The sequence below is a fragment of the Coturnix japonica genome, unplaced genomic scaffold (genome assembly GCF_054131305.1).
Source record: "Coturnix japonica strain WE unplaced genomic scaffold, WE-NBRP24 Scf082, whole genome shotgun sequence".
In the NCBI taxonomy this organism is placed as follows: Eukaryota; Metazoa; Chordata; class Aves; order Galliformes; family Phasianidae; genus Coturnix; species Coturnix japonica.
The window spans coordinates 266,348-293,334 of record NW_028188985.1 but is presented as its reverse complement, the minus strand read 5'-3'; the positions used below and the strand labels follow the sequence as shown (position 1 = coordinate 293,334).

At 60.7% G+C, this 26,987-nt stretch overlaps 4 protein-coding genes and 1 long non-coding RNA gene across 6 annotated transcripts; 1 reads left to right on the top strand and 4 right to left on the bottom strand.

Moving 5' to 3' along the window:
* Positions 1-105: 105 nt before the first annotated feature.
* Positions 106-3,916, bottom strand: LOC146751516 (fibroblast growth factor 11-like). 2 transcript variants are annotated; one of them, XM_085534414.1, is made up of 5 exons: positions 3,652-3,910; positions 2,810-2,920; positions 2,105-2,208; positions 1,429-1,627; positions 106-986 (listed from the first exon to the last, which is right to left on the bottom strand). In XM_085534414.1, exons 1-5 carry the CDS (start codon positions 3,842-3,844, stop codon positions 916-918), a joined length of 678 nt encoding a protein of 225 aa, XP_085390540.1. In that variant the 5' UTR covers positions 3,845-3,910; the 3' UTR covers positions 106-915. The 2 variants fall into 2 exon arrangements, with proteins under 2 accessions (XP_085390540.1, XP_085390541.1); XM_085534415.1 differs by lacking the exon at positions 2,810-2,920 and having other exon boundaries at positions 110-986; positions 3,652-3,916.
* Positions 3,917-7,115: 3,199 nt separating this feature from the next.
* On the bottom strand, positions 7,116-15,278 carry LOC146751515 (neuroligin-2-like). Its single transcript, XM_085534413.1, is given in 10 exon segments — positions 7,116-7,306; positions 7,308-8,114; positions 8,644-8,891; positions 8,893-9,365; positions 9,368-9,433; positions 10,007-10,193; positions 10,540-10,654; positions 10,656-10,686; positions 12,551-12,607; positions 15,126-15,278. Coding segments are annotated over 10 exon segments (2,163 nt in total). The 5' UTR covers positions 15,232-15,278; the 3' UTR covers positions 7,116-7,233.
* Positions 15,279-17,554: 2,276 nt separating this feature from the next.
* Positions 17,555-18,615, top strand: LOC107307065 (transmembrane protein 256 homolog). Its single transcript, XM_015850504.3, has 4 exons — positions 17,555-17,650; positions 17,721-17,758; positions 17,919-17,999; positions 18,098-18,615. Exons 1-4 carry the CDS (start codon positions 17,581-17,583, stop codon positions 18,239-18,241), a joined length of 333 nt encoding a protein of 110 aa, XP_015705990.2. The 5' UTR covers positions 17,555-17,580; the 3' UTR covers positions 18,242-18,615.
* Positions 18,616-18,905: 290 nt separating this feature from the next.
* LOC146751514 (uncharacterized) lies at positions 18,906-19,766 on the bottom strand. Its single transcript, XR_014941440.1, has 2 exons — positions 19,644-19,766; positions 18,906-19,090 (listed from the first exon to the last, which is right to left on the bottom strand). It is a non-coding gene; the product is annotated as an uncharacterized LOC146751514 (long non-coding RNA).
* Positions 19,767-19,843: 77 nt separating this feature from the next.
* LOC107307057 (serrate RNA effector molecule homolog) lies at positions 19,844-26,981 on the bottom strand. Its single transcript, XM_085534385.1, is given in 18 exon segments — positions 19,844-19,847; positions 20,149-20,240; positions 20,602-20,757; positions 20,971-21,164; positions 21,652-21,805; positions 22,271-22,462; positions 22,947-23,120; positions 23,699-23,777; positions 24,184-24,245; positions 24,344-24,578; positions 25,008-25,132; positions 25,220-25,324; positions 25,643-25,680; positions 25,683-25,763; positions 25,766-25,804; positions 26,071-26,240; positions 26,799-26,891; positions 26,977-26,981. Coding segments are annotated over 18 exon segments (1,998 nt in total).
* Between the last annotated feature and the right edge of the window lie 6 nt (positions 26,982-26,987).

Genomic DNA, 26,987 nt, shown 5'->3' with positions numbered 1-26,987 from the left:
CCCCCCCAGCGCCATATGTGCTCCATTATTGCCCCCAGTCCCATATCTGTCCCATATCTGCCCCATAACTTCCCCCCCAGCCCCATATCTGCCCCATATCTGCCCCCCATGGTACAAACGTGGTTTATTGAAGGGGGCGGGGCCCGGCCGGCGGGGGGGGGGGGGGGGGGCGGGGCTAACACCACGCGGAGCTGTCAATCATGCGGGAGACGAAAGGGGGCGTGGCCCGCGGCGGGGGCGAGGGGGCGTGGCCTTATTGCTATTGGTGAGAGCCGCGGGAAGGGGCGGGGCTACACAGTGTGGGGTCATAGAAAAGGCGGCGAGGGGGCGGGGCCAGCACCGGAAGTGGGCGTGGCTAATTGGAAGTGGGCGTGGCTTGCGGAACCGGAAGGGGCGGGGTTTGTGGAGGGGCTCGTGCCCCCACGTGGCTTCGGGGGGGGAGGGGGGTCCCCCCCGGGGGGTGTCAGTGCAGGGGGGGCGGGGTCAGAGGTCACAGTGGGGTCAGAGGTCACAGTGGGGTCGGAGGTCACAGTTGTGGGAGGTCGCATTTAGGGTCAGAGGTGACGGGATGGGGTCAGGGGTCACCGAGTGAGGTCAAGGTCAGAGGTCAGAAGGTCGGGGGTTGGAGGTCACCTGTTGGGGTCAGAGGTCAGGATTGGAGGTCACAGTGCAGAGGTAACAGTTGGGGGTCAGAGGTCACCGTTTGGGGTCAGAGGTCACCGTTTGGGGTCAGAGGTCACCATTTGGGGTCAGAGGTCACCGTTCAGGACAGGGGTTAGAGGTCAGAGGTCGGGGTCAGACTTTGGGGTTGGAGGTCCCATGTCACAGAGCGGGGTCAGAGGTCACAGAGCAGGGTCAGAGGTCACAGTGGGAGCGGAGGTCAGAGGCTGGGGGTCAGAGGTCAGAGGTCGTGGGCTACGTGCCCTCTGGGGTCGCCCCGGGTGGTTCCTCCACTTCATGCAGCGACGGCTCCCGGTAAAGGGCAACTGTGGGCACAGACAGAGCCATGGGGGAACCCAGCCCCATAACTGAGACCCCAGCCCCATAACTGACCCCCAGCCCCATAACTGACCTATAACTGCCCCCTAACAACCCCCTCAGCCCCATAACAGCCCCCCACAGCCCCACATCTGCCCTATACAGCTCCCCAAAAACCCCCTCAGCCCCATAATTCTACTCTCAGCCCCCTAACAACCCCATCAGCCCCACATCTGCCCTATAACAGCCCCCAAACAACCCCCTCAGCCCCCTAGCAGAGCCCTCAGCCCCACAGCTGACCCCTCAGCCCCATAACAACCCCCTCAGCCCCCTAGCAGAGCCCTCAGCCCCACAACTGCCCCCTCAGCCCCATAACAGCCCCATAACAGCCCCCCAATAGCCCCCTCAGCCCCATAACAGCCCCCCCTACCCCCTAACATCCCCCCGTACCCTCCAGCAGTTGGGGCAGGAAATGTGCGGCCGCTTTGTCCTTGCGCACGCGGTGTCCGGCCATGGGGCGGCCGTGTCGGTCCAGCCCCAGATACCAGGCCCGCCCTGAACGTCGCTGCCGATACAGGGCCGAGGCGTAGAGCACGTGGTAGTTCTCAAACACACACTCCTTGAAGCGACACTCGGCCGTGAAGTGAACCTGGGGGGGACATGGGGGGGTCAGGGGGGACCCATAGACATGGGGGTCAATGGGTTGGGGTCAGAGGGGTATTGGGGTCAATGGGTTGGAGTCAGTTGTGTATTGGGGTCAATAGTTTCAGGTCAGTTGGGTATTGGGGTCAAGGGGACAATGGGGTCAATGAGTCTGGGATCAACAAGGCATTGGGGTCAATAACTTTGAGGTCAATGGAAACTGGGGTCAGTGGGTTTGGGATCAGTTGGGTATTGGGGTCAATGGGGTAGTGGGGTCAATGGCTTTGGGTCAACTGAGCATTGGGATCAACGAGTTTGGAGTCAACTGGACAATGGGGTCAATGGGTTTGGGGTCGGTTGGGTATTGGGGTCAAAGGAGCATTGGGGTCAGTGGGTTGAATGTCCCATCAGAAGGGCCCCATTGGGGGATGGGGGTGGCTGTCCCTATTATGGGGGGGGTCCCATGTGGGGGTCCTGGACTCACGGAGGCGTAGACGACCCCGGCCCCATTCATGGCCACGTAGCGCCCGGCTCGTGCCCCCTGGATGGCAACAACGCGGAGCCCCACCGGGATCAGGTTGAACAGAGCTGGGGGAGGGGCAGGGGGTCACCATGGAGAGCCCCCCCAACCCCCCCAAAGACCCCATTGCAGCCCCTGTATCACTCAGTGCCCACCTGGACCACCCACTGTCACCCCACCCCTCATTTAAGCCACGCCCACTAGCTGTCAAGCCACAACCCTCGCATTAAGCCCCGCCCACAAATTACCATACCATTAACATAAAGCCAAGCCCCCATTTAAGCCCCTCCCACTCCACAACAGCACGTTAAGCTCTACCCACTCATTATCATATCATTAACATAAACCCCCCCACATTTAAGCCCCTCCCACTCCACAACAACTTTCCATGAAGCCCCACCCGCTCATTACCATACAATTAACATAAATCCCCACCCCTCAAGCAACTCCCACCCATAACAATCTTCAATTAAGCCCCGCCCACTCATTACCATACCATTAACATAAACCTCCATAAGCCCCTCCCACCCCATATCAACCCATTAACCCCGCCCACTCATACCATGCCCCCTCAATTAGGCCCCACCCTCTCCACTAAACACCGCCCCCTCATTTCCAGGCCCCGCCTCCTCCCACGAAGCCCCGCCTCTTTAAGCCCCGCCCCCTCACTTCCAGGCCCCGCCTCCTCCCATGTTCCGTCCAATCGCCCGTCAGGTCCCATGTGCAGGAAGTGCCCGTGCCCACAGCGCAGCTTCGCCACCGCGCCACGGAGCTGCGGCTCTATGGGGGGGGCACAGGGTCACGTGACAGCAGGGAAACCCCCTCCCCACCCCACATGTCCCCCCCCCATCTCCAAATCCCCCCCCCCATTCAGCCCTCTCCATTCATTCACCCCCATTGATCCCCATTGACCCCCATGTACTCCCATTCATTCACCCCCATTCACCCCCACAGCTCCCCATTGATCCCCATTGATCCCCATTGATCCCCATTGATCCCCACTGACCCCCATTTACTCCCATTCATTTGACCCCCATTGATTCCCACTGTTCCCCACTGACCCCATAGGCCAACAGTGACCCCCATTGAGCTCACCATTGGACCCCATAGGCCCCCAATGTCCCCCACTGACCCCCACAGATCCTCATTGAGCCCCTCTGACCCCATAGATGTGCAATGACCCCCATTCAGCCCCACAAAACACCACAGATCCACACTGACCCCACTGACCTCACAGATCCCCACAGACCCCATAGTTCCCCATTGATTCCATATGCCCCCATTGACCCCCACAGACCCCACTGACCCCTCCAGACCCCCACTAACCCCACAACCCCCATTGAACCCTCCTAGATCTCCACTGACCCCATAGGCCCCCATTGATTCCATAGGCCTCCACTGACACCCTCCAGGCCCCCACGGACCCCACAACCCCCCTCAGATCCCCATTCCTCCCTCCCCCAGTCCCCCCCCAGACCCCCCGCCCCCCCCCCCCATCGCCCCCCCCTCACCGGGCGGTTTCTCCCTGGGTCTCCTCCTCCTCCCGCATCCCCGCACTTTGGCCACGAGTCCCCTGAGCTGCTGCTGGCACAGGGAGGGGGGGCCGGGGGCTCCCAGGGGTCGTTGTGGGCCGGGGGGGCGGCTGGGGGGGGCATCGCGACCCCCACGGCGCTGCCGGATGAGGGAACTGGCCAAAGCCGCCATTGGGGGGGGGCGAGATTTGCACGACGGTTGTGCAAGGGAGGGATGGAAGATGGGGGGGGGGGCTCACGCTTTGCACGAGGGCGGCGCTCGTGCACGAGGGCTCCGGGAGCCTTGCACGGCTTTTGCACGACGGGGGGGGGGGGGCACGTGTGTGTGTTGGGGGGGGTGGGTTGGGGTTCACCAGGAGCTTTGGGGTGAGGGGTCGCACGGGGGGGAGGCGAGATTTGCACGGGGGGGGGGGGGGGGCTTTGCACAAGTGGGGGGGGGTTGCACGATGGGGGGGGTTGCACGGGGGGGGGGGTCACGAGCGCGGCACGACGGCGTTGCACGAGGGGGTCGCGCGCTTTGCACGGGGGCTCCGCATGCACCGCGGGGGGGTCCCTCCCTTCCCTCTCCCCCCCCCCCCTCCTCAATTTCTATGGCCGCCGCTTTACGGACCCCCCCCCCCCACACCGACCCCAACCCCCCCCCGGTGCCGCCGCAGCCGCCGATCGCGATGAGGATGAGGATGAGATGGGAAAAAAAGGGGGGGGGTAACGCTGAGGTGTGGGATGTGGGGGGAGCTGTGGGGTGGGGATGGGGGGGTGTCAGCCCGGGGGGGTCCCTTTGTGGGGGGGGGGGTTTGGGGGCCGCTGTGCGTCCCGCTGCGTCGTGCGTGGAGCGTGAGGGGGGGGGGCAGCGAGCGGGGAATGATGGGGGGGGGGGGGGGGCGGCGCAGGCGCGTGAACGGAGGGGTGGGGTTATGGGGGGGGGGGGCGGAGCTTCGAACAGGACGGGGGGGGGTCACGGTGCCTCAATGGCAGCGCAGTAACACTATGTGCATCCCAATGAGTCCCAGTGCCCCCCAGTAGCACCCAGAGCCCCCCAGTGCCCCCCAGTATCGCCCACTATAACCCTGTACCCCCCAGCACCTCTCAGAGCCCCCCCAGCACCAACCCAGCACGTCCCAGTTCATCCCATCCCCACCCCAATACAATCCAGCTGCAGCCCCCCAGTATAAATGCGGCCCCATCCCAGTTTGCCCCCATTGTAACCCATTATAACCCATTATAACCCCATTAACCCCATTATAACCCCAGTATAACCCCAATATAACCATTATAACCCCATTATAACCCATTATAACCCATTATAACCCAGTATAACCCCATTATAACCCCATTATAACTCAGTATAACCCCATTATAACCCATTATAACCCCATTATAACCCCATTATAACCCATTATAACCCAGTATAACCCCATCATAACCCCATTATAACCCAGTATAACCCCATTATAACCCAGTATAACCCCATTATAACCCCATTATAACCCAGTATAACCCCATTATAACCCCATTATAGCCCAGTATAACCCATTATAACCCATTATAACCCCATTATAACCCCAGTATAGCGCAGTATAACCCAGTATAACCCATTATAATCCCACTATAACCCCATTATAACCCATTATAACCCCATTATAACGCATTATAACCCCACTATAACCCATTATAACCCATTATAACCCGATAACGCCCCCTCTCCCCCCCCCCATCCCCCCCCCGCCATCTTGCCGCTCGTCGCCGTTTCTCACCCGGAAATAATCGCTTTTTTTCTTAATTTTTTCCTTTTTTTCCTTCTTTTTTTCTTAAAAACGCCCCCGGGGCCGCCCCCCCCCCCCCCCCTTTGGCCCCTCCCCCCCCCCCCATCGCGGCCACCGGGAATAAAAATAGATGCTGCTCTCGGGGCGGGGGGGGGCTACGTCGCCATGGCAACCGTGGGGAAGTCGCCATAGCAACCGGTGACGTCACCGTGGCAACAGTTGCCATGGCAACAATTGGGGGGGGGGGCGCACCATGCAGGCTGTCGCCATGGCAACGGGGAGGGGGTTGATGGGGGTCTCCATAGCAACGGGCGCGATGGTACCCGGGGTTACCATGGCAACCGGGGGATGCTCGGGGGTCTCCGGCGGTACCGGAAGCCACGGAGTCTCCATGGCAAACGCTCGGGGGTCTCCATGGCAACCGGGCGGTGTTCGGGGTAGCCATGGCAACCGGGGGATGCTCGGGGTCTCCATGGCAACCGACCATAGTGTGGTACCCAAAAGGCTCCGTGTCACCATGGCAACCACGGAGTGTCACCATGGCAACCGGCACGAGATAGATGGAGAGGGGGGGGGCGCTCAGGGTTGCCATGGCAACCAGGGGATGCTCGCGGGTCGCCATGGCAACGGGGCGATGCTCGGGGTCGCCATCTCGCGCTCCGTGTCGGCCATCTCCGGCACCGCCGCCATTTTGGCACGTGGAAATAAATGGGGGGGGGACACAAAAAGTGGGGGGAGGGGTGGGGGGCACGACCCCCCCTCATCGCCCCCCCCCCCAATAACTGCTGCGTTTGGCACAAATCTCTGTACAGAAAGCGCGGAAAGAAAAGGGGGAGGGGGGGTGTGAATGAGTCCTACCCCCCCATGGGGAAATGGGGGGGATTTGGGGGGGGGGGCGACCCCCCCCTCCCCGTCGGGTCTCGTTTTGGGGAGGTTTGGACCCATTTCGCATCACCCCCCCCTTCTCCCCTCCCCCCCCCAACCCGCGGCTGGGAACATGCACCGATGATAAAGTGGGGTTTTAAAGGGGGGGGGCAGTGCCGTGTCCCCCCCCTCAAAGGGGATGCAGGCGATGTGGGGGGGGGGTGTCCCCATGCGTTGTCATCATCATCATCATCGTCAGGGGCAGCCGGGCATCCTCAGGGGGGTCCCCCCCCCATGCAGCTTCGGGGGGACCTGGGGGGTCTCCAGGAATCTCCTCGTGGGGGCGGGGGGGTCCCAGTGCTTCTTCATGGGACCCCACAGTCCTGGGGTGGAGGGGGGGGATGGGGGGGGGTCCCAGTGCTTCTTCATGGGACCCCCATGCTTCTCATTGGGGGAGGGGGGCGTCCCAATGGGCCTCAATGGGTCACACGGGACCTTTCTCAGGGCCCCAAATGTCCTTCGGGGGGGGGCAGGGCCCCGTCTGTCTTCATTGGACCCCTCAGTCCCAGGGGTGGGGGAAGGAGGTGTGTCCCCATTTGCCTTCAGTGGACCCTTCAGTCCTGGTTATGGGGGGGGGGGGTCCCCATCTGACCCCTTAGTCCTGTGGGGGGGTCCCCATCTGTTCCCATTGGACCCCTTCATCCCTTTGGGGGGGGTTCCCTCACCTCCTCACCAGACCCCGGGTTGGGGGGGGTCCCTTTGCTGGTCCCAGGGTGATGGAGGGGGGGGGTTTGTGGTCCCCCGCACCTCTAAGGTGGGAATAGGGGGGGTCGGGGCACAAGCAGGGAGCTGCACTTTGAGGCGGATCATCAGGGTCTGGGGGGGGTGGGAATGGGGGTCCCGAGTCATGAGTGTAGCCATAGGGGGGGGGTCCCTATACGCGGGTGGTGGAGTGGGGGTGGGGCAGGGTGCTGTTGTGCCCGGGGGGGTATGGCCCAAAGGGGTGCAGGGGGGGGCAGCCCCCCCGGGACCATGGTGATGGTGTTGGGGGGGGTGAGGAGGGGGATGTCGTCGGGGGCCCTCCGCAGCGCCAACGTGTAGTCCGGGGGGCCGCCGGGGGGGGCTCTGAGGGCGCTGTCGGGGGGTTCCGTCCCCCCCCCGAGGATCCCGCCTCGCTCGGGGGGGGGGTGCTTGAGCTGCAGCGACACCAGCTCCTCCTCTCCCCCTCCCCCCAAGAGATCGTTGGGGGCTCCGCGGGGCGCCAGGGGGGGGCTGAGGCGACGGACCCCCCCGGGCCTCCCTTCCGGGGGGGGAGGCGGCCGCTTGTCCCGCTTGTAGTAGAGCGCGGCGAAGGCCAAGATGTTGAGGAAGAGGAGGGACGCCCCCACGGCCACCGTCACGCTCAGCTCGGTGGAATAGTCCCGAGAGTCCCCCGGGAACGGGGCGAAACGGCGGCGACCCCCCCCCCCATCGGGGTCTTCGTCCTCATCATCCTCCAGAGGGGACAGAGGAGACGACGGGGCGGGCGGGGGGCGGCGGGTGGAGGAAGGAGGGGGGCGGCGGGGGGGTCCGGGGGGGGGGAGGCGGGTGGTGGTGGAGGCGTGGGGCAGCTGGTGCAGGTTGTGGAGGTGGGGGACCAGCTCGAGCCAGAAGGCCACCTTGTTGGCGCGGTAATGGTCGCGGACCCGCGGCTTGAGCCCGATGTGCAGGTAGCGCTTGTCCTTGCCGTCAAAGCGCGTCCAAACCACCTCCTCAAAGCGGTTGGGTTTGGTGTGGATGAACTTGGTGTCCTGCGGGACCGGCTGGTTCGGGTCCCTGGGGGGGGAATGGGGGGAGCTGCCAATGGGGCTTTTGGAGTGACCACAATGTCATCCATCCCATCATCCACCCCATCATCCATCCATCTCATCATCCACCCCAACATCATCCATCCCATTATCCATCCCATTATCCAACCCAGTATCATCCATCCCATTATCCATCCCATCATCCACCCCAATATCATCCATCCCATCATCCATCCCTCCCATCACCTACCCAACCACCCCATCATCCACCCCACCACCTCATTATCCACCTCATTATCCACCCTCTCCAACCCATCACCAACCCAACCACCCCAATATCCACCCAACCATCCCATCACCACCCCAACCACCCCAATATCTACCTCCCTGCCCCATTACCCACATCATTACCCACCCTACCATCCCACTATCCACCCCAACACCCACCCAACCATCCCAATATCCACCCATCATCCAATATCAACACCACCGACCCATTACCCACCCCCCTGCCCCATTCCCCACCCAACCACCCCACCGCCCCCCACCCCACCCACCCGGTCTTGGCAAAGTTGGTCCAGTAGGTCATGACGACGGCGCTGAGCATGACGTCGTTCTTGGAGAAGTTACACGGGAACAGGTCGGTGGCGCCCACCATGGGGACCCCGAAGACGTACGGGATCTCATCGCCGTGAGCCGCGTCCGCCCACTCGGGCCGTGCGTCCGTCTGGCAGTGGTGGTAGAAGGTGTAGAAGTAGACGGGGGACTGATACTCGGCGTGTAGCTTGGCCGTGGCCACGGCCGGAGGCCACCCACTGGTGGTCAGTGAACAGAGCCAGGAGGGTCTTGCGGCGCATCTCGCCGTTGTCGCGGTCGGCCCAGTCGGTGTACATGAACTTGATGGTCTCCCTCAGGATGTCCTTCCCTTCGGGGTACCCGTACAGGTTGTCCACGAAGTTGGAGACGGTGAAGTCGAAGTACGAGGCCGAGATGCCGTCCTCGCTCTCCAGAGAATCCTCCACGAACTTCAGCCCCTCGCCCTGGTTGACCCCGATCAGGATGTCGTAGTTGAGGAACTCCCCTTGTTGCATTAAGATCTCCGGGTCATCCGGCACCACGTCGCCGTCCACCACCGGCCCAAAGGCCACGTGGTACCGGGCCGGCTGCACGTCCTGGTCCACCAGGGCCCGGTAGGGTTGTCTCCTCAGACACTCCACCGCAGCCCCCGTGTCGGCGCGCTCGCAGCCCACCTTGGCCGCCAGCAGCCGCGTGTATTTCAGGGCTGGTAGTTGACCGACCAGCTGGAGATGGCCGTCCCGCTCTGAGCAATGGCCTTCTGGAACAGGCCTGGGGGGATACGGGGGTAAAGGGGGTCAGGGGGAGATGGGGGGGGGTCCTACCAGGTGATTGATGGGGATCAGGTGGGGATGGGGTCCCAGCAGGATATAGGGATGATGTGGGGATGGGGTCCTACCAGGTGATGGGGATGAGGTGGGATCGGGTCCCACCAGGTGATGATGGGGATGATGTGGGGATGGGGATGATGTGGGGATGGGGTCCTACCAGGTGATGGGGATGATGTGGGATGGGGATGATGTGAGGATGGGGATGATGTGAGGATGGGGATGATGTGGGGATGGGGATGATGTGGGGATGGGGATGATGGGGGGATGGGGATGATGTGGGGATGGGGTCCTACCAGGTGATGGAGATGTGGGATCCCAGCAGGAGATGAAGATGATGTAGGGATGGATCCTACCAGCTGATAGGGATGACATGGGGATGGAGTCCTACCAAGAGATGGACATGATGCAGGGATGGGGTCCCAGCAGGAGATGGAGATGATGTGGGTCTGGGGTCCCAGCAGGAGATGGGGACAATGTGGGTCTGGGGTCCCAGCAGGCGATTTGGGGCCGGTACCTTCCGAGTGGTGGGACAGGATGAGGAGGCTGACGCAGGCGGCGCCAGCGCCGGACCCAAAGATGGTGATGCGCTGTGGGTCGCCCCCAAAGTGCCCCACGTTCTCGTTGAGCCACCGCAGGGCCTGGATCTGGTCCAGCAGCCCGTAGTTCCCTTTGGCCGCCTGGTCCCCCGTGCTCAGGAAACCTATGGGGAGGTGGGGGGGTGTGGGGTCCCATGGAGACCCACAGGACCCCCAACCACACCACGATGACCCCAGCCCCAAACACAAATGGGAGACCCACAATGACCCCATAACCGCAGCCCCACACCCACCAGACACTGCATAAGGACTCACACTATGACCCCCCCCAACCCCCAACTTCCCCCCCAAGCCCCCCAAACCCCTCCCCACACCACGCCCCCCCCACCCCCAATCATCCCTCCATGCCCACCAAACACCCCCAACCCCACCCCCACGACCCCCCCACGACCCCCCAACTCCCCCTAATGCCCCCAGCCCCCCCCCCAGCCCATGACCCCCCCCCCCATACGAGGACCCCCAGCCTGTAGTTCATGGTGACCACGATGACGTTGCCGTAGGCCGCCAACACGCTGCCATCAAACATGTTCCCGGTGCCCTCCATGTACGACCCCCATGTAAGAAAGCATCACCGGCTTCTTCCCGCTGTCACGAATGTCTGGGGGGGGGGGCAGGGGGGGCAGGGGTCACAGGAGGACCCTGGCTGGGGACCCCCCCCCCATTACTCCCCCACCTTCATCAATTATAGAACCTGAACCCCCCCCCCCTTTCCCCTGTCTTGCTTATGGGGCCTTCCACACACACATCAATTGCAGACCCCCCCCCAATATCGACTGAAGGAACCCCCCCCCCAAACACTGCTTTTCAGGCCCCCCTCCCCATATATCAATAGGGGGTGTCCCCACCCCACATTAACTCAGGACCCCCCCCATGGATAGCAGGAACCCCCCCCCACCTGATTACTTTGGGAACAACCCCCCCCATCATTACTTTGGGTTCACCCCCCCCTCTTTTCTCCAGGGTCACTCTGGGACCCCCCCCTCAAAATCCCCCAGTGATATTTTGGTGACACCCCCCCCCCCCCAATATGGCCATGTGACACCCCCTCCCCTCCAAAGTGACCTTGGGAGCCCCCACCTCCTTGTGGGACACCCCCATGTCTATTACTGGGGAACCCCCACTGTCACTTTAAGGACCCCCCCCATGTCACAACAGGGGACCCCACATCAGTTTCTGAGGCCCCCCCCCCCTCACATTTTTGGGACCTCCCCATGTCTATTATTGGGGACACCCCCCCCCACTGTCAATTCAGAGTCTCCCCCATGTTCTACTGGGGACCCCCACATGATTTTTTGGGGACCCCCCCCTAAAGTGATCAAGGGTGGAGTGGGGGGGGTCCAACAGTCAGAAATATGGAGGGGGGGGGTTATGGGGGGGTGGGACACCCCAAAATCGGGGGGGTTAAATGGGGGAGGAGTAAAGAAGGGGAGGGGCTGAGGGGGGGAGGGGACAAAGGGGGGCAAAGGTTGGGAGGGGTTAAAGTAGGGGATGGTTTAAAGTGGGAGGGGCTAAAGGGGGCAAAGGGGGGGGGCAAAGGGGGCAAAGGGGGAGCTAAAGGGGGGGTTTAAATGGGGGAGCTAAAGGGGGGGTAAATGGGGGGAGCTAAAGGGGGGGTTAAATGGGGGGAGCTAAAGGGGGGGTTAAATGGGGGGGGCTGAAGGGGGGGATTAAATGGGGGAACTAAAGGGGGGTAAAGATGGGGGTTAAAAGGAGGGTAAAGGGGGAACAAAAGGGGGGGATTAAGGGGGGGTTAAAGGGGGGATTAAAGGGGATTAAATGGGGGAGTAAGGGAGGGGGTTGAAAATGGGGGGGTTAAAGAGGTAGTAAAAGGGGGGAGCTAAAGGGGGGGGGGCAAAGGAGGGGTAAAGGGGATTAAAGAGGGGGGTTAAAGAGTGGGTTAAAGGGGGGGTTGAAAGTAAGGGCGTTGAAGGGGGGGTAAAGAGGGGATAATGGGGGGTTAAAGGGGGGGTTAAAGGAGAGATAAAGGGAGGTAAAGGGGGGAGAGTTAAAGGGTTGGGGATAAAGAGGGTTTAAAGGGGGGGGTAAAGGGGGGGGGTTAAAGGGGGGGGGTTTGGAGACGTGTCCAAAAAGCAAAAAAAGAAAAAGCAAAAAACCAACAAAAAAAAACCACCAAAAAAAGAACCAAAAAAAGAAAAAACCCCCAAAAGCCCAGGAGAAAAGCAGCCCCAACAAACAACCCCCCCAGCCCCAAAAACAGCCCCCCCACAAGAGAAAAATAAGGAGAAAAAAGGCAAAAAAAGAAAAAAGCACCACCAACATCAACCAAAAAGAGACCAAAAGAAGAAAAAAGAAGCAAAAAAAGCAGCCCCAAAAAAATGCCCCCCCAAAAGAAGGGGTTGTGAATGGGGGGGGTTGAGGGGGGGGGGAAAGAAAGGAGGGGGGGGGTGATAAGGGAAAGGGGATGGGGGGGGGGGGGCAAAAAAAGACCCATGCAGAAGTACCTGCGTCCGGGGGGGGGCCGCCGGCCGCGCCGTCCTCGCGCTTTTTGGCGAGCAAACCTGGACCGAGGGAAGAGAAGGAGGCAAAATTTGGGGCCAAAAGGAGAGAAATGGGGCTGGGGGGGGGCGAGGGGGGGGGGGTAAAGAGATAAGGGGGAAAAGAGGCCCGAAAAATGGGGCTGGGGGGGGACAATGTGGATTAAAAAAGGGGGGGGGGGAAATGGGAGGGGTCTTGGGGGGGAATTATAAAGAGGGGGGCAAAAAGAGGGCCAAAAATGGGGGCTGGGGGGGGGGAATGTGGTTTAAAAAGGGGGGAGGGGGCTGGAAAAGGGGGCCAGAAAGGGGGTGGTGGGGGTTGGGGAGGATTATAAAGAAGGGGAGGGTGGGGAAGAGGCCCAAAAAGGGGCTGTGGGGAGGAAAAATGTGGCTTAAAAAGGGGGGTGGGGGGAAGAGGAGGGCAAAAGGGGGGAATTATAAAGGGGGGGGGGAAGAGGCCCAAAAAGGGGGCTAAGGGGGGAAAAATGTGGCTTAAAATAGGGGGGGGGGGAGAAGGGGGCAAAAGGGGGGAATTATTAAGGGGGGGGGGGGAAGAGGCCAAGAAGGGGGCTAAGGGGGCTAAGGGGGGGGGGAAATGTGGCTTAAAAAGGGGTGGGGGGCAAAAAGGAGGTGGGGGTGGGGAGAAATGGGGGGGGGGAGGAGTAGAAGGGGGTCCAAAAAGTGTGTGTGTTAAAAAATGGGGCCCAAAAAGGTGGGGGGGGGGAAATGAGGCCAAAATGGGGGTGGGGGGGGGGCAAAAATTGGGCGGGGGGGGGGGAAATGGAGGGGGGGGAAAAGGGGCCAAAATGGGGGTGAGGGGAGAAGGGGGGGGTGTAAAATGTGGCCCCAAAAGTGGGGGGGGGGGCTGAAGAAAAGCACGGCTGGAAATTGGGTGGGGGGCAAAAATGGGGTAAGAAATGCTGGTTTTGGGGCTGGGGGGGGTTGTTTTTTTTTTGTCTTTTTTTTGGGGGGGGGGAGGCCCAAAAAGGGGCTGGGGGGGGGGGGGAAACAGATGGATGTGGGGATGGATGGAGGGGATGGGGGCAGATAGGAGACAATGGGGACAGAAGGATGGACGGACACTGGGGTGGATGGACAGACAGACAGACGTGGGGACACAGGGATGGATGGAGGATGGACAGACGGACACAGGCATGGGTGGACGGAGATGGGGACAGATGGACATGGAGATGGATGGAGATGGGACAGACAGACGGACATGGGGACGGATGGACAGATGGACAGGCACAGGGATGGGCTGAAGGCTGGATGGACAGACAGACAGACACAGGGCTGAATAGGAGGAGATGGGACAGACAGATGGACACGGGGCTGGAGATGGGCTGAAGGATGGACGGACAGATGGACATGGATGGATGGAGGGATGGATGTGGGACAGACAGACAGACATGGGGCCAATGGGGACGGACAGACAGACATGGGGCCATGGGGACAGACAGACAGACACAGGGATGGGGTGGGGGAGGGGCGGTCCCTGCTTTTTTGGCCCAATTTTGTCACTTTTGGCCCATTTCTGCCTTTTTTCACCCCATTTCCCCCACTTTTGTTGCCAAATTTCTCCATTTTTGCCCATTTTTGCCACTTTTTAACCCAACTTTGGATTTTTTGGCCCATTTTCCCCCATTTTTGCCCCATTTCTTCACTTTTTGTCCATTTTTTCCCATGTCCACGCTTTTTTGAGCTCCATTTCTTCCATTTTTCCCCAATTTTCTCCTTTTTTTGCCTCATTTTCCTCAACTTTTGCCATTTTTTCACTTTTTTTTGCCCCATTCCCTCCAATTTGGCCATTTTCCCCATTTTCCTCAAGTTTTTGCCCAGATTCCCTTTTTTTTGCCCCATTTCCTCATTTTTGGGCCATTTCCTCCATTTTTCCTTGTATTTCTCCCTTTTTACCCATCTTCCTCATTTTTTGCCCCATTTCTTCCTTTTCCCCCCCAATTTCCTCTTTTTTGCCCAACTTTCTCTGTTTTTGTTGCAAATTTTCTCCATTTTTACCCAACTTCCTCATTTTTTGCCCATTTTTTCCACTCTTTCTCCATTTTTCTCCACTTTTATTCCCATTTTTTGCCCCATTTCTTCCCTTTTTTGCTCCATTTCCCCATTTTGCCCCCATTTCTTCATTTTAGCCCCATTTCTTCCCCCAATTTTGCCCATTTCGACCCAAATTTTTCCCCTTTTGGCCCATTTTTACCCCAATTCTCCTCCCTCCACCAACACCCAAAAAGCTCCATTTCCACTTAGCCCCAAATTCTCCTTTTTTTCCCCCCAAATCCTCCCCTTTTACCCCCAATTTCCCCCCAAACTCCCCTTTTCCCCCAAAATTTACCCAAATTCCCCTTTTTTCCACCCAAATTTTCCCTCTCCCCCCTTTTTCCTGCCCAAACTGACCCAAACTTTGCCCTTCTCACCCCAAACACCCCTCCCCACCCCCATTTCCCCCCCATTTCCCCCCCCAAACTCCCTTTTCCTCACCCCCCCCCCCCAATTTGCCCAATTTCCCCCTTTTTCCCCCATTTTTTACCATCCTCGGTGGGCACGTAGAGGTTCAGATACAGACAGTCCTCGCTCTGTGCAGCCACGTAGGCCCCGGCCGCCTCCAGGTTATCGCTCAGCCAAAGGGGCAGCATAATGGGGGGGGTCCCCCCTCAGGTTTTGGGACAGGCCGGGGCGAAGGCTGTGGCATCTCGGACCCCCCCCCACGCGGCCGGAGCTTCGGGGGGGGCCCAACGCCGTGGGCCCAAAGGGGGGGCTGCGTATGGGACCCCCAGAAAGGCCTGGACGGGCCCCAGCAGTTCATTGCTCAGATCCCTGCGAGCCCCCCGCAGTCGGCCATATTGGGTCGGGACCACCGGGAAACGGGGGTCAGGGGGGGGTCGGAGGATGAGGAGCCCCCCCACCACCGCCACCGGCACCTGGAGGGGGTGGGGGGGGTTGGGGGGTGGTCCCGGGGGGGGTGTAAAGGATTAAGGCCAAAGCCAACGCCAACGGGGAGGGCGGCATGGCTGGGGGTGTGGGGGGGGGGAGGGAGGGGGTGTGGGGAGGGGGGTGTTTGTGGGGGGGGGCTATGGGTGGGTGGGGGGGGTGAGATCCATGGTGGGGCTGTGGGGGGGGTTGGTGGCAAAGGGGGGGGGGGGTTGAGGGATAATGGGGGAGCAGGGGGTATGGGGGCGTTAAGGGGTATGGGGGAGTTGAGAGTTATGGGGGGGTTATGGGGTATGGGGGGGGTTAAGGGTTATGGGGGGGTTGAGGGTATGGGAAGTTAAGGGTATGGTGGGGGGGGGCAGGGGGGTTTTGGGGCAGAGGAGTGAGTGGGGATATAGGGGGCAGGGGGGGCATTGAGGGGGTCAGGGAGGGGGGGTGGGTGTAGATTGAGGGGTAGTGGAAGGGTCAGGGAATGGGGGGGGTCAAAAGGGCATGAGGGGTCATGATGTGGGGGGGGTCAGGGGGCAGAGGGATATAAGGGATATTGGGGGGGGCATCGGGGTCGTCGGGGGGGGATTGGGGGGGGCAGAGAGAGCGACACGGTGATGGGGGGGGGAAGGATGTGGGATATGGGGGGGGGGACATGGCAGGGATGATGGGAAGGGGTTATTGGGGGGGGGGGGGCAGAAAGAAGCAGAACAGAACATCAGTGGGGGGGGGGGGGTCTCAAAACTCCCTTCACAAACACCCCCCAGGACCCCCCCAAATAACCCCCCCCCAAATAACCCCCTTCCAACCCCCCCACGCGGTGACCCCAAATCCCCCCACAACCATCAACGGGGACCCCGAACTCCAGAGCGGGGGGGGGGGATGAAGGGGGGGGGGGGGGGTCGGCAGAGGATGTGGGGTGCCCCCCCCCCCCATCGGTTCCCATAGCAACGGGGCCCGGAGCGTCGCCATAGCAACGCGAGTTCCGGCCCTGCGGCCTTAACCCCCCCCCCCCCCATCAACCCCCAACAGCGCCGAGACCCCCCCAAAAAAAACCCCAAATCCAAAGCACCAAAATAACCCCAAAAAACCCAAAAATCCCCCAAACCCCCCCCCCAAATCTCGGCCCATCCGCCCCCCCGTCACCCCCCACCCATAAATACCCCCCTCCCCATTCCATCCCCCCCCCCCCGTTCTATACCGACCCCCCCCCCCCATACGGCGTTGGTTGTGCCCCCATCCCATAATAACCCCGTGCCCCCCCCGTTATAACGTACCGGGGCCTATCGGCGGGGCCGGGCCTGGGCCGGGCCATGGCGGCGGCGGCGGCGGCGGAACGTGGGGGGGGGGGGTGGAGGGGGGGCGGGGCCGGGAGCGGCCGATGGGTCCAACCCGCCGGGGGGGGCGGGGCGGGGACACCGGGATGGGGGGAACCAAGAACGCCGGAACGAACGGGGGCGCTGTGACGAGACGGAGGAAGTGGAGGAAGGACAGGCGGAAGTGGAGGGAGGAGAGGGCGGAAGTAGGGGGAGGAGAGGGAGGAAGTAAAGGAATGAGAGGGCGAAGTGGATGGAGAGAGGGCGGAAGTGGAAATCGGAGAGGGCGGAAGTAGGGGGAGGGAGAGAGCAGATGAGGAAAGAGCGGAAGTTGAAGAAAGAGAGGGCGGAAGTGGAATATGAGGGCGGAAGTGAAGGGAGGAGAGAGCGGAAGTGGATGGGGAGAGAGCGGAAGTGGAGGGAGAAGAGGGAGGAAGTGGAGAATGAAGAGGGCGGAAGTGGAGGGAGGAGCGATCTGTGGAGGGCTGTGAGGAGAGACAGGAAGTGTGTCGAGGACAGAGCGGAGTGTGGCAAGAGAAAGCGGAAGTGGGTTGTAAAGAGCGGAAATGGAGACGTGAGGAGACGGAATTAAGGAGGCGTGGCCAAGGCGCCCGCCGCTATTGGTTGTGGGGACGGAGATTGACGCAGCTCTGAGCGAATGGGAGAAGAGACAGGAAATGGCGGCAAAGACCGGAAGTGTTAGTGGAGAGAGAGGAAAGGAAGAGACGGGCCGGAAGCGGAAGTGCAGAGATGGTTTGGTTGCGAGTTGGGGCCTTGAGCGGCTCCGTAGCGGTGGCGGCTGCGGCCTACGGGGCCCACGGTGCGGAACGGGGGAACGGGGGGGTCGGGGGGTCCCGGTGCAGCCCAGCTCAGCCCTTGGTCCCCCACAGGTTTCCGCCGCAGCGACCGGGATGATTATCAGAAGGAGGTGAGCGCTGCCGGGGGAGCTCCGGGCTTTAAAGGGGAATGGGGATGGATCGGGCCCGATGTGAGGCCTCATGCAGCCCCATCCCTGCCCTGCTGGTGGGGGTCCCGCTGTAAGCCCATTCATTGATTCATTCGTTCATCCCCGTTACCTCCCATTAAAGATCTTCGACACAGCCAACCGGTACCACCTCCTGCACAGTCTGGTGCTGCTCAGCGTTCCCCGCTGCCGCCGGCCCGGCGTGGTTCGTACCCCCCCCCCTCTAAACCCACCTCCCCCCCCCATCACTCGTTCCTTTCCATCCCGTTATTCTCTTGTATTCCCCCCCCCGTTTTCCCGTAGGCCGGAGCGCTGCTGTGCACGGGGATGTCGCTGTTCTGCGGTCCGTTCTATTACTTCGCCATTACCGGGGATCCGTCGTTGAACCGGGCAGCTCCCGTGGGCGGGACGCTGCTCATCCTGGGCTGGGCCGCCATGGCGCTCTGAGCGGCATCGCCTTTTAAGAGGACGGTGGCGTTGCCCCTTTAAGACCCGTCACCCTTTTAAATACGGCGGCGTTGCCCCTTTAAGGCCTGGCCCCGCCTTTCCGATTGGCAGAGCGCTCCCGCCAATCAGCGTGAAGCGCTCGGATGGAGGACGCAGCCAATCGGTGCGTGGGGGCGTGGCTGTATCGGGTTTTTAAATGACGTCACCGCGCTGTTGCGGGGCGACAGCCAATGGTGGTCGAGCACATTCTTATCCCCGCCCCCTCGCGGTGACTGGCTGCAGACAGCGGATTGAGGGAGTAAAGAGCGGTCTCTGATTGGCTGCGTCTTGCCCCGCCCCTCACGTATATCGGCCAATAAATCATCGAGTTTTAACAGCGCCCCGTGACGTCACGAAGGGGGTGTGGCTTCCCAGAGTGGGGGGTCCCAGCCTCATAGAAGCCCCCCAGATCCCCTCCAGCCCCATAGATCCACTCCAGTCCCATAGAAGCCCCATAGATCCACTCCAGTCCCATAGAAGCCCCATAGATCCACTCCAGCCCCATACAACACCCCCCCCCAGATCCCCTCCAGCCCCATAGAACCCCCCCAGACCCCCTCTGGCCCCATAGAACCCCCTAAACCCCACAGATGTGCCCCCCCAACCAAGCTATGGAGCTGCAGTGGGGTGTTGCCCCCATAGGGCCCTTTATTGTGGGTTAGGGTTGGTTATGGGGTGGGTAGGGGGGCGATCATATCAAAATATGGGGATTTTGGGGGGGATTTGGGGTCGTGGTTAGAAGAAATCCACGTCTTCGGGGCGTCCAGGTCCCGATATTCCACTATGGCCCGTGGGTCGCCCCGAACCATCCTATGGGGGGGATAATGGGGGGCTGTGGGGTGGACCCCCAACCACCACCACCACATGGGTCCTCCCTACACCCCCCAGGGAGCCCCCATCCCAAATGAAGGGGGTTTGGGGAACATTAAGGGGGATTTGGGGTGGGATCAGGAAGGATAATGGGGAGGGGTAGGGGGGTTATGGGGATTAAGGGGATTTGGGGGTCACTGGGGGGAGAGGAGGGGGAATTAAGGGGTTTCCTGGGGGATTTGAAGGTATAAAGTGGGTTAAAGGGGATTTGGGGTGAGATTAAATGCATTTAGGGGGGATTATGGGGACGTTGGGGGGATTAAAGGGGATTTTGTGGGGGGTTAAGTGGGATTAAGGGATGTTGGAAAGGATCCAGAGTGGGATTAAGGGGTTTTGGGTGGGGTTATGGGGGATTAAAAGGATGGTGGGATTAACAGGGAAGGGAAAAGGGGTTACAGGGGCTGGGGGGGGATTAAGAGGGTCTGAATGGCCTTGGGGTGGGACTCAGTGGGGTCAGGGACCCCATAGACCCCATACCCCCCCCTGGGCTCACCTGCTGCGGGGTTTGTTCAGGTACCCCCCCTGACCTCGGAACGAGTCGTAGCTGCCCCTACCCCCATAGGGACCGGGGGATATGGGGGACCACCTGGAGGGGGGGGCAGAGTCAAAATGGGACCCTTCTCAACACCCCCAATAACCCCCAATATGGCCATTTCCCCCTTCACTTTGAGCTGTTCTTCCCCCCGACCCCCTTTATCTGCCCCCAAAAGCCCCCTAATCCCACACCACAGCCCCATCATCTCCCATTCCATCCATCCCAACCTGAACACCAATCCCATTTCCCCTTAATCCACCCCAAAGATCTTCCGTCCCCCTTAACCCCACCTCAAACCCCCCATAATCTCCCCAAATTCCCCTTTAGAACTCCTCCCATCCCCCCCAAACATTTTAATCCCCACCAACCTCCTTTAATGCCACCCCAAATTCATCAATTCCACCCCAAATCCCACAATCCCATCCCAACCCCCCCCCCCCCCCCCCCCTCCCCAGTCCCGTACCTTCCATAGCCCAGGATGGGGGGCCGTGGTTGTCCATAGGGCATCATCCCCTGTGGGGTCTGGGGGGGGGTACAGCAGCCCTGGGGCCAGACCTGGGGGGGACATTGGGTCAGCAATGGGGGGATTTGGGGGACAGATGGGGGCAATGTTTGGGGTTGGATTTGGGGATTTGGGGTCAGATTCTGGTGTCGTCTTGGGGAATATTTGGGGTCAGATTTGGAGGTTTTGGGGGTCAGATATAGGGATGTTTTGGGGTCATTTTGGGGGTCAGATTTTGGGGTCAGTTTGGGGTTATTTAGTGCTCGGATTTGAAAGTTTTGGAATCAGATTTGGTCTATTTGGGATCAGGTTTTGAGGTCAGATTTGGGAGCATATTTTGAGTCTGGTTTTGAGATTTCAGGGGGTCAGTTCCGGGTTTTTTAGGGGTGATTTATGGATTTTTGGGGCTCTCACCCTGTGCAGGTCCTGGTGGGGGTCCCCCTTCCCCTCGGGCAGCGCGGGACGTTTGGGGTCCTGTAGGAAGTTATTGAAGAACAAAACCTCCTTCCGCACCTCGGCGATCTTCTCACTGTGCTTGTTGAAGATGTGCTTCCGAACAAACTCGGGGCCCTGGGGGGTCACCATGGGGAGATGTGGGGTGGCACTGGCCCCCCATGTCCCAATACCCCCATGTCCCCAACACCCCCCATCACCCCAATGCCCCCCACATCCCCAATACCCCCATATCCCCAATACCCCCCATCACCCCAATGTCCCCCATCACCCCAATTCCCCCCATCACCCCAACTCCCCCCACATCCCCAATCCCCCCCACGTCCCCACCTTGAACTTCTTCCCGCTGAGCGGACACAGCCACTTGTCCTTCCCCAGCTCCTGAGTGTTGGCTGTGACGAATTTCTCCACCTCCTGCTCTGGGTCCTTCTTCCCCAACCTCAGCGCCTCCTCCTCGGGCAGCGCCTCCCGACCCGACAGCAGCGGCCCCAGGCGCTCCTCAAAGCCCTTCTGCCATTCAGCCACTGCGGGGGGACACCAAGATGGGGGGGTCCTGGGCTTTGGGGGGGGGCTTGGGCTTGGGAAGGGGAAACACAAGCTTGGGACCATGGACTTGGGGGGGAAGCTGAGGGGATGTGGGGCTGAGGGGGGTGGAGATGTTGGGGACAATGGGGTGACACCACTGTGGGTGTGGGGGACATCTGGGGGTTGTGAGGGGGGACAGTGCCCCCATAGGAAGTCATACAAGGTCAATAAGGGAACATCTCCAACCTCATATGGGGTCACAGGGTAAAATGGGGAGGGGGAGCACAGGAGCTACAAGGGGTTCAATGCCCTGTATAGGGACACAAGGGATCAGTAATGGGGGCAATGGGGATTATGGGGTGTCGATGCCTTTCTATGGGTCATATGAGGTGATGGAATACCACCAACCCCATATGGAATGACAGGCTGCCCCACAAGCAGCCCAGGAGGGTCCATAGGGGCCATATATGGGGGGGTGACACCCACCCTCTCCATGGGAGACGCGGTTGGGGGGCAGCGGCCCCCGGACGTGGACGATCCCACAACGGTTGGGCATCTCGTCCTCATTGAGGTACTCAGAGGTGTTGTAATAATCCACCGAGTGCACGATGCGCAGGTACAGCAGCAGCCGGTCCAGGACCTGGGGGGCAGCAGGGGGTTATGGGGGGGTTTAGGGGGCTATGGGTGGGTTTAGGGGGCGTTATGGGGGGTTTAGGGGGTTATGGGGGGGATTGGGGATATAGGAATGAGATTGGGGGTGATGGGGTGGGATTGAGGACAATGGGGTGGGACATTGGATTGGGGTCAATGGGATTGGGGACATGGGGGTGGGGTTGGGGACAACAGGATGAGGATGTTGGGGGGGGTGTTGGTTATGGGGCTGGTGGGAGGAGGATGGGAGGATAACGGGATATGGAGGTGGGATGGCGAGGGTCCTGAGGGTGGATGGGGGGGACAAAGGGATATGGGGGTGGGATGGGGGGATACAGGGATGGAATGGGGGGTCCTGAGGGGGTATAGGGGTGGGTTGGGTGGGATGTGTGGACACAGGGATGCGCTGGAGGCACCCAGAGCTGCGCCGTGGGGCTGTGGGGGGTTCTCCCACCTTGAGCAGCTTCTCGTCGCGCTCCACAGTGATCTCGGTGGGGTTCCCCTCGCGGGGTCCCTCCTCCGTGTCCCCCCCGCTGCGGCCCAGCAGCTCCTCCTCCTCGGCGCTCACCTCCTCGATCAGGTAATCCGTGATGTGCTTCAGAACCGGGTTCTGCGACGGAACCGCCTGCGGGGGACATGGGGGGGACTGAGGGGATGTGGGGGATATGGGGGACTGAAAAGACATAGGGGGCAGTGGGGATGTGTGGGCCATGGGGGGATATATGGAGAACATGGTGGGACGTAGGAGGACTGAAGGGACTTGGAGGTCTCAGAGAGATGTGGGTAGATATGGGGGGAGATTGAGGGGACTGAAGGGACATAGGGGGACTGAGGGAACATGGGGGGGATGCGGGACAGCCGGGCGGCAAAGGGGGGGAAACGGGAACGGGAAGCGGCAAAACCGCGGCAGAAACGGTACAGGCCGCAACCGGAAGTGGTGTCGGCCATTACCGGAAGAGGCAGGGCTATCAACAGGAAGTAGGCCGCGCTTTCAACCGGAAGTAAGCCGCGCTTCCAACCGGAAGTAGGCCGCGCTACCACTCACCCCCACCACCGCGCTGTCTCCGGCACCGGCCGCGTCCCCATCTCCCAGCGGTGCTTCCCCGGTTTGTGGCGGTGGCGGCACCGACGTCGTTCTCCCCCCCGGCCCAGAGCTGCCCCCGGGCGTCCAGCGCGTGCACGAGTCGCGCCGCCAGCTTGATGTCGTTCCTCACCACGGTGCGGTGCTGCGTCAGCCCGTTCACGTTACGGACACGGCGGGTCAGATCACGGTTCACACCGGGGCTCAGTTCACAGTCACGGAGCTGGGAGGGAGGGAGAGGTCAGGGGACCCAAAGGGAGCCCAAAACTGGCCCCCAAATGGTTTCTATAATGAGCCCAAAGTGACCCCAAAAGTGGCCCAAAAAGACCCTAAAAGTGACCCCAAAAGGGATCTGAAGACCCCAATATGAGCCCATAATGACCCCAAAAGTGAGCCCCAAAAGACCCTAAAAGTGACCCCAAAAGGGAACTGAGGAGACCCGAAGAGAAGCCCTAAAGCGGCCCCAAAAGAGACCCTAAAACGAATCTGAGGTATCCAAATTGACCCCATAATGATCCCCAAAATGCCCCCAAAAGGGATCTGAGAAGACCCCAAAATGATCCCCAAAAGTGGCCCCAAAAGTGATCTCAAGAGACCCCCAATATGACCCAAACGAGATCCCCAACACAACCCCAAAAGTGGATCCCATAGAGACTCCAAATCATCCCCAAAAGCGACCCAAAAGACCCCATAACGATCCCAAATCAATCCCCATAAGTGACCCCAAAGAGCCCCCAGACCCCATCAGTGCCCCCCCAGCCCCATCCACATCCCTGCCCCTAAAATCGCCCCCCTCCTCACCCGGATGTTCTGCAGGCTCCAGCAGATCTCTTTGATGTTCACACTGCGGTCGAACGTCACCCAACCCCGGCGGAAAAACCTATAGGTGGGGGGGGGGGGGGAAAACAGTGTCAGCCCCCCAAAACCCCAAATAAATCCAAATAACCCTAAATAACCCCCCCCCCTCCAATCCAAAGACCCTAAATTACCCCCAAAGACCCCAAATAACCACCCCACGCCCCCCCAAAAACCCCCAAATAGCCCACAAAGACCCTGAAATAACTCCCCCAAAAACACAAGGTCCCACAAACAACCCCCCATCCCCTCCCAAAAACCCCCAAATAACCCCCAAAACCTCATTTATCCCCCCCACATCTGCCCCAAAGACCCCCAAATAACCCCTTTCTACCCCCCATAAACCCGCAAAGACATCAAATAACCCCCCCACCCCATTCAAAGACCCCTTCAAAGACCACCCTCCCCAGAGACCCCCCCCCAAATCCCACCTCCTCTCCGGCTGGGGGTCCGACAGCGCCACGCGCATGAAGCCGGGGTATCTCTTACAGAGCTGTCATGGGGGGGGGGGAAGAAGAAAGTGAGGGTTAACATGGATGGGGGGGGTGTCAGTGTTTTTGGGTGAATTCTGTTGTTTTTGGGGCTTCTCACCGCCACGATCTCGGCTTGCGCGATGTTGGGGGCGATGTTCCGCATGAAGAGGGAGCAGGTTTTGTGCAGGGGCCGTGGGGGGGGGTCGCTCTCCTTTGGTTTCGCTGCTGCCCCGTTGGGGTCGTGGGGGTCCCGGGGGTGGTCGCTGCCCCCCCGGCTCCTCCTGTGCCCCCCCCAGCAGCTGCAGCCGTTGCCGTGGTCGCCGTCCCCCCCCCTCCGCCGCTGCCCTCCTCTTCCTCAGCTCCCTTCTCCTCCTTCCCCTTCTCCTCTGTTTGGGGGAGGGGGGAATGAGGGCTCACAAAGTGTCTGTTTTCATCTTCCAGGACCCCCCTGGGTGACCCCCACCCCACATCTGCCCAGCCCAGACCCCCCAGTGTCCCATTGACCTTCCAGGACCCCATAAACCCCCCACCTATGACTGCCTTGACCATCCAAGACCCCTCCAGACCCCCCCCCCATGTCTGCTTTGACCATCCAGGACCCCTCAGAGTCTCTCCAATGGCCCCCTTTGCCCTTTAAGGACCCCCCCATAGATCCCCAGCGTCCCCCCTTTCCCCTTCCAGGACCCCTTCAGAGTCTCTCCAATGGCCCCTTTGCCCTTTAAGGACCCCCATAGACCCCCAGCGTCCCCCCTTTCCCCTTCCAGGACCCCTCCATGCCCCACCTGCATTGCCCCTGGCGCCGCCCCCCCTCGGAGCCGCTCTCTGATTCGCTGCCGCTGCCGTCATCGTCGCTCTCTTCCTCCTCCTCTTCCTCACCGCTGCGCGGCCGCTTCCGCTTCGGGGCGGCCTTAAAAGTGGGGAGGGGGCACCGAAATTGGGGGAGGGTCCTCACCAAAAGGGGAGGGGCTTAGAGCAAGGAAGGGGCGTGTCTCACCTTCTTGGCCTCCTTCTCACCGTCCTCCTCCTTCCTCCCCTTCTCCTCCTCCTCCTCCCCTGCAGCTTTTGGGGTCTTCTCATTGGCTGCCTCCTCCCCTTCCGCCTGGAGGGAGGGGGAGGAGTTTTAAATGGGGTGAGAGGACCCCGAACCCAATAGAGACCCACAGGATGCAGGAGCAAACCCTATGGGGACCCCATGGAAACCATATGGGGCCAAGGTGACCCTATGGGGACCCTCAAACTGACCCTATGGGACCACAAAGACCCCAAAAGAACCTATGGAGACCATATAGAGCCAATCACACCCCATGCACACCCCCAAACAGGCCCCATAGGGCCAAGGGGACCCCAAAAGACCCCATGGGGGACCCTATAGATCAAAGACGACCCCCAGACCCTCCCCAGGGGACCCCCCTCGAACCTTCTTCCCCTCCTCTTTGCTGTCGGGGGGGGATTGCTCTCATTGTTGGGGGGTCGCGGTTCCTCCTTCTTGGCTGCTTCGGCCTTTTCCTGCCGCTCCTCCTCCTCCTCCTGCTCCAGATGCGCAGGTCGTTCTCTGTGCCGCCCTCCATCTTAATTACCGCTAATTATGGGGGGGGGAAGGGTTAAAGTGAGAGAGAGAAGCAAAGAAATGGGGCATCTGGGGGGGAGGGGGGAGTCCTACATCTCTATGGCTCTGTAAGGGGGCTCCTATGGGTCCAATGGGTCTGAAGGGGTTCTGATGGGCCTGGGGGGGATTCTAAGGGGTCTGAGGGGGGGAGGTCCTACAGATTCTATGGCTCCCTATGGGTCCCGAGGGGTCCCTATGGGTCCTGGGGGATCCCTCTGGGTCCTGGGGGGTCCCGGTACCGGCATCGAGTGTTTTGATGATGGCGGGGGCCCTGTCGATGTCCAGCAGCAGCCCGTCCATCCAGCCCCGTTCCCATAGATAGAGGAAAACATCGCGGCGCCTCCTGAGCGCTGCCCTGCTCTCCTGGCGCCGCCGCTGGGCCTCGTCCGGGTGGTATTTGGACCGGAACCTAAAGGGGGGGGAGAGATATTGGGAGGGGGGGGGTTGTATGATGAGGGTGGGGGGAGGAGGGGGCTCATAAACCGACCATCCCCCCCCCCACACCTCAACCAGCTGAGCCGCTGTGGTGTAACAGTGAGGCGGGGGGGGGTCCCAAAGGGGTGGGGGAACCTGACAGGTTGTGGGGGAGGCTTTGATGTGGGGGGGGGGCTGGGATGGTGAGGGTGGGGGGGGCTCAGAAACCTCCCCCCCTCCCCCCCCCTCATTGTTAAACCCAGAGCTGGAGCCCTTATGGTGTAACATATGGGGGTCCCAAAGGAGCGTGGTGCTATAATACGGGGCTGGAGGGGCACTGATTTGGGAGGGGGATTTATTTGCTAAGGTTACAGTGGGAGGAAGGGGGTCCCATAACCCCCCCCTGAAACCTGGGGTGCAAACTGGGGGGGGGGGGGGGGGGGAACTGGGGCTGTGCTATTATATGGGGGGGGGGCTTGATTTTGGGGGGGGGGGGGGTTGTAAGGTTGGGTTGGAGGAACAGCTCCCTCCCCCCCCCCCTCGATCTTATTACGGGGTGGGGGGGGGCTGGGGAATCACTGGGGGGTGCCGCTCATACATACGCTTGCCTCGAGCATCCGGAACCCCCGAAGTCGACGAATTTTTGCTATGAAAAACCCCAAAAAAGGCCAAAAAACGCGCACGGAAAAAAACCCCGGAAGGAATCGGAAAAAGAATCGAAGGCGACGGACGCCATTTTGGG

Excerpts from the sequence above, each read along its gene's own strand:
- LOC146751516 (XM_085534414.1), bottom strand. The coding sequence starts at position 3,844 with ATGGCGGCTTTGGCCAGTTCCCTCATCCGGCAGCGCCGTGGGGGTCGC. Across the intron at positions 1,628-2,104 it reads CCGGGGTCGTCTACGCCTCC|GTTCACTTCACGGCCGAGTG; the intron begins GTGAGTCCAGGA and ends TGTCCCCCCCAG. Across the intron at positions 987-1,428 it reads CCTGCCCCAACTGCTGGAGG|TTGCCCTTTACCGGGAGCCG; the intron begins GTACGGGGGGAT and ends CTGTGCCCACAG.
- LOC107307065 (XM_015850504.3), top strand. The coding sequence starts at position 17,581 with ATGGTTTGGTTGCGAGTTGGGGCCTTGAGCGGCTCCGTAGCGGTGGCG. Across the intron at positions 17,651-17,720 it reads TGCGGCCTACGGGGCCCACG|GTTTCCGCCGCAGCGACCGG; the intron begins GTGCGGAACGGG and ends GGTCCCCCACAG. Across the intron at positions 17,759-17,918 it reads GGGATGATTATCAGAAGGAG|ATCTTCGACACAGCCAACCG; the intron begins GTGAGCGCTGCC and ends CTCCCATTAAAG.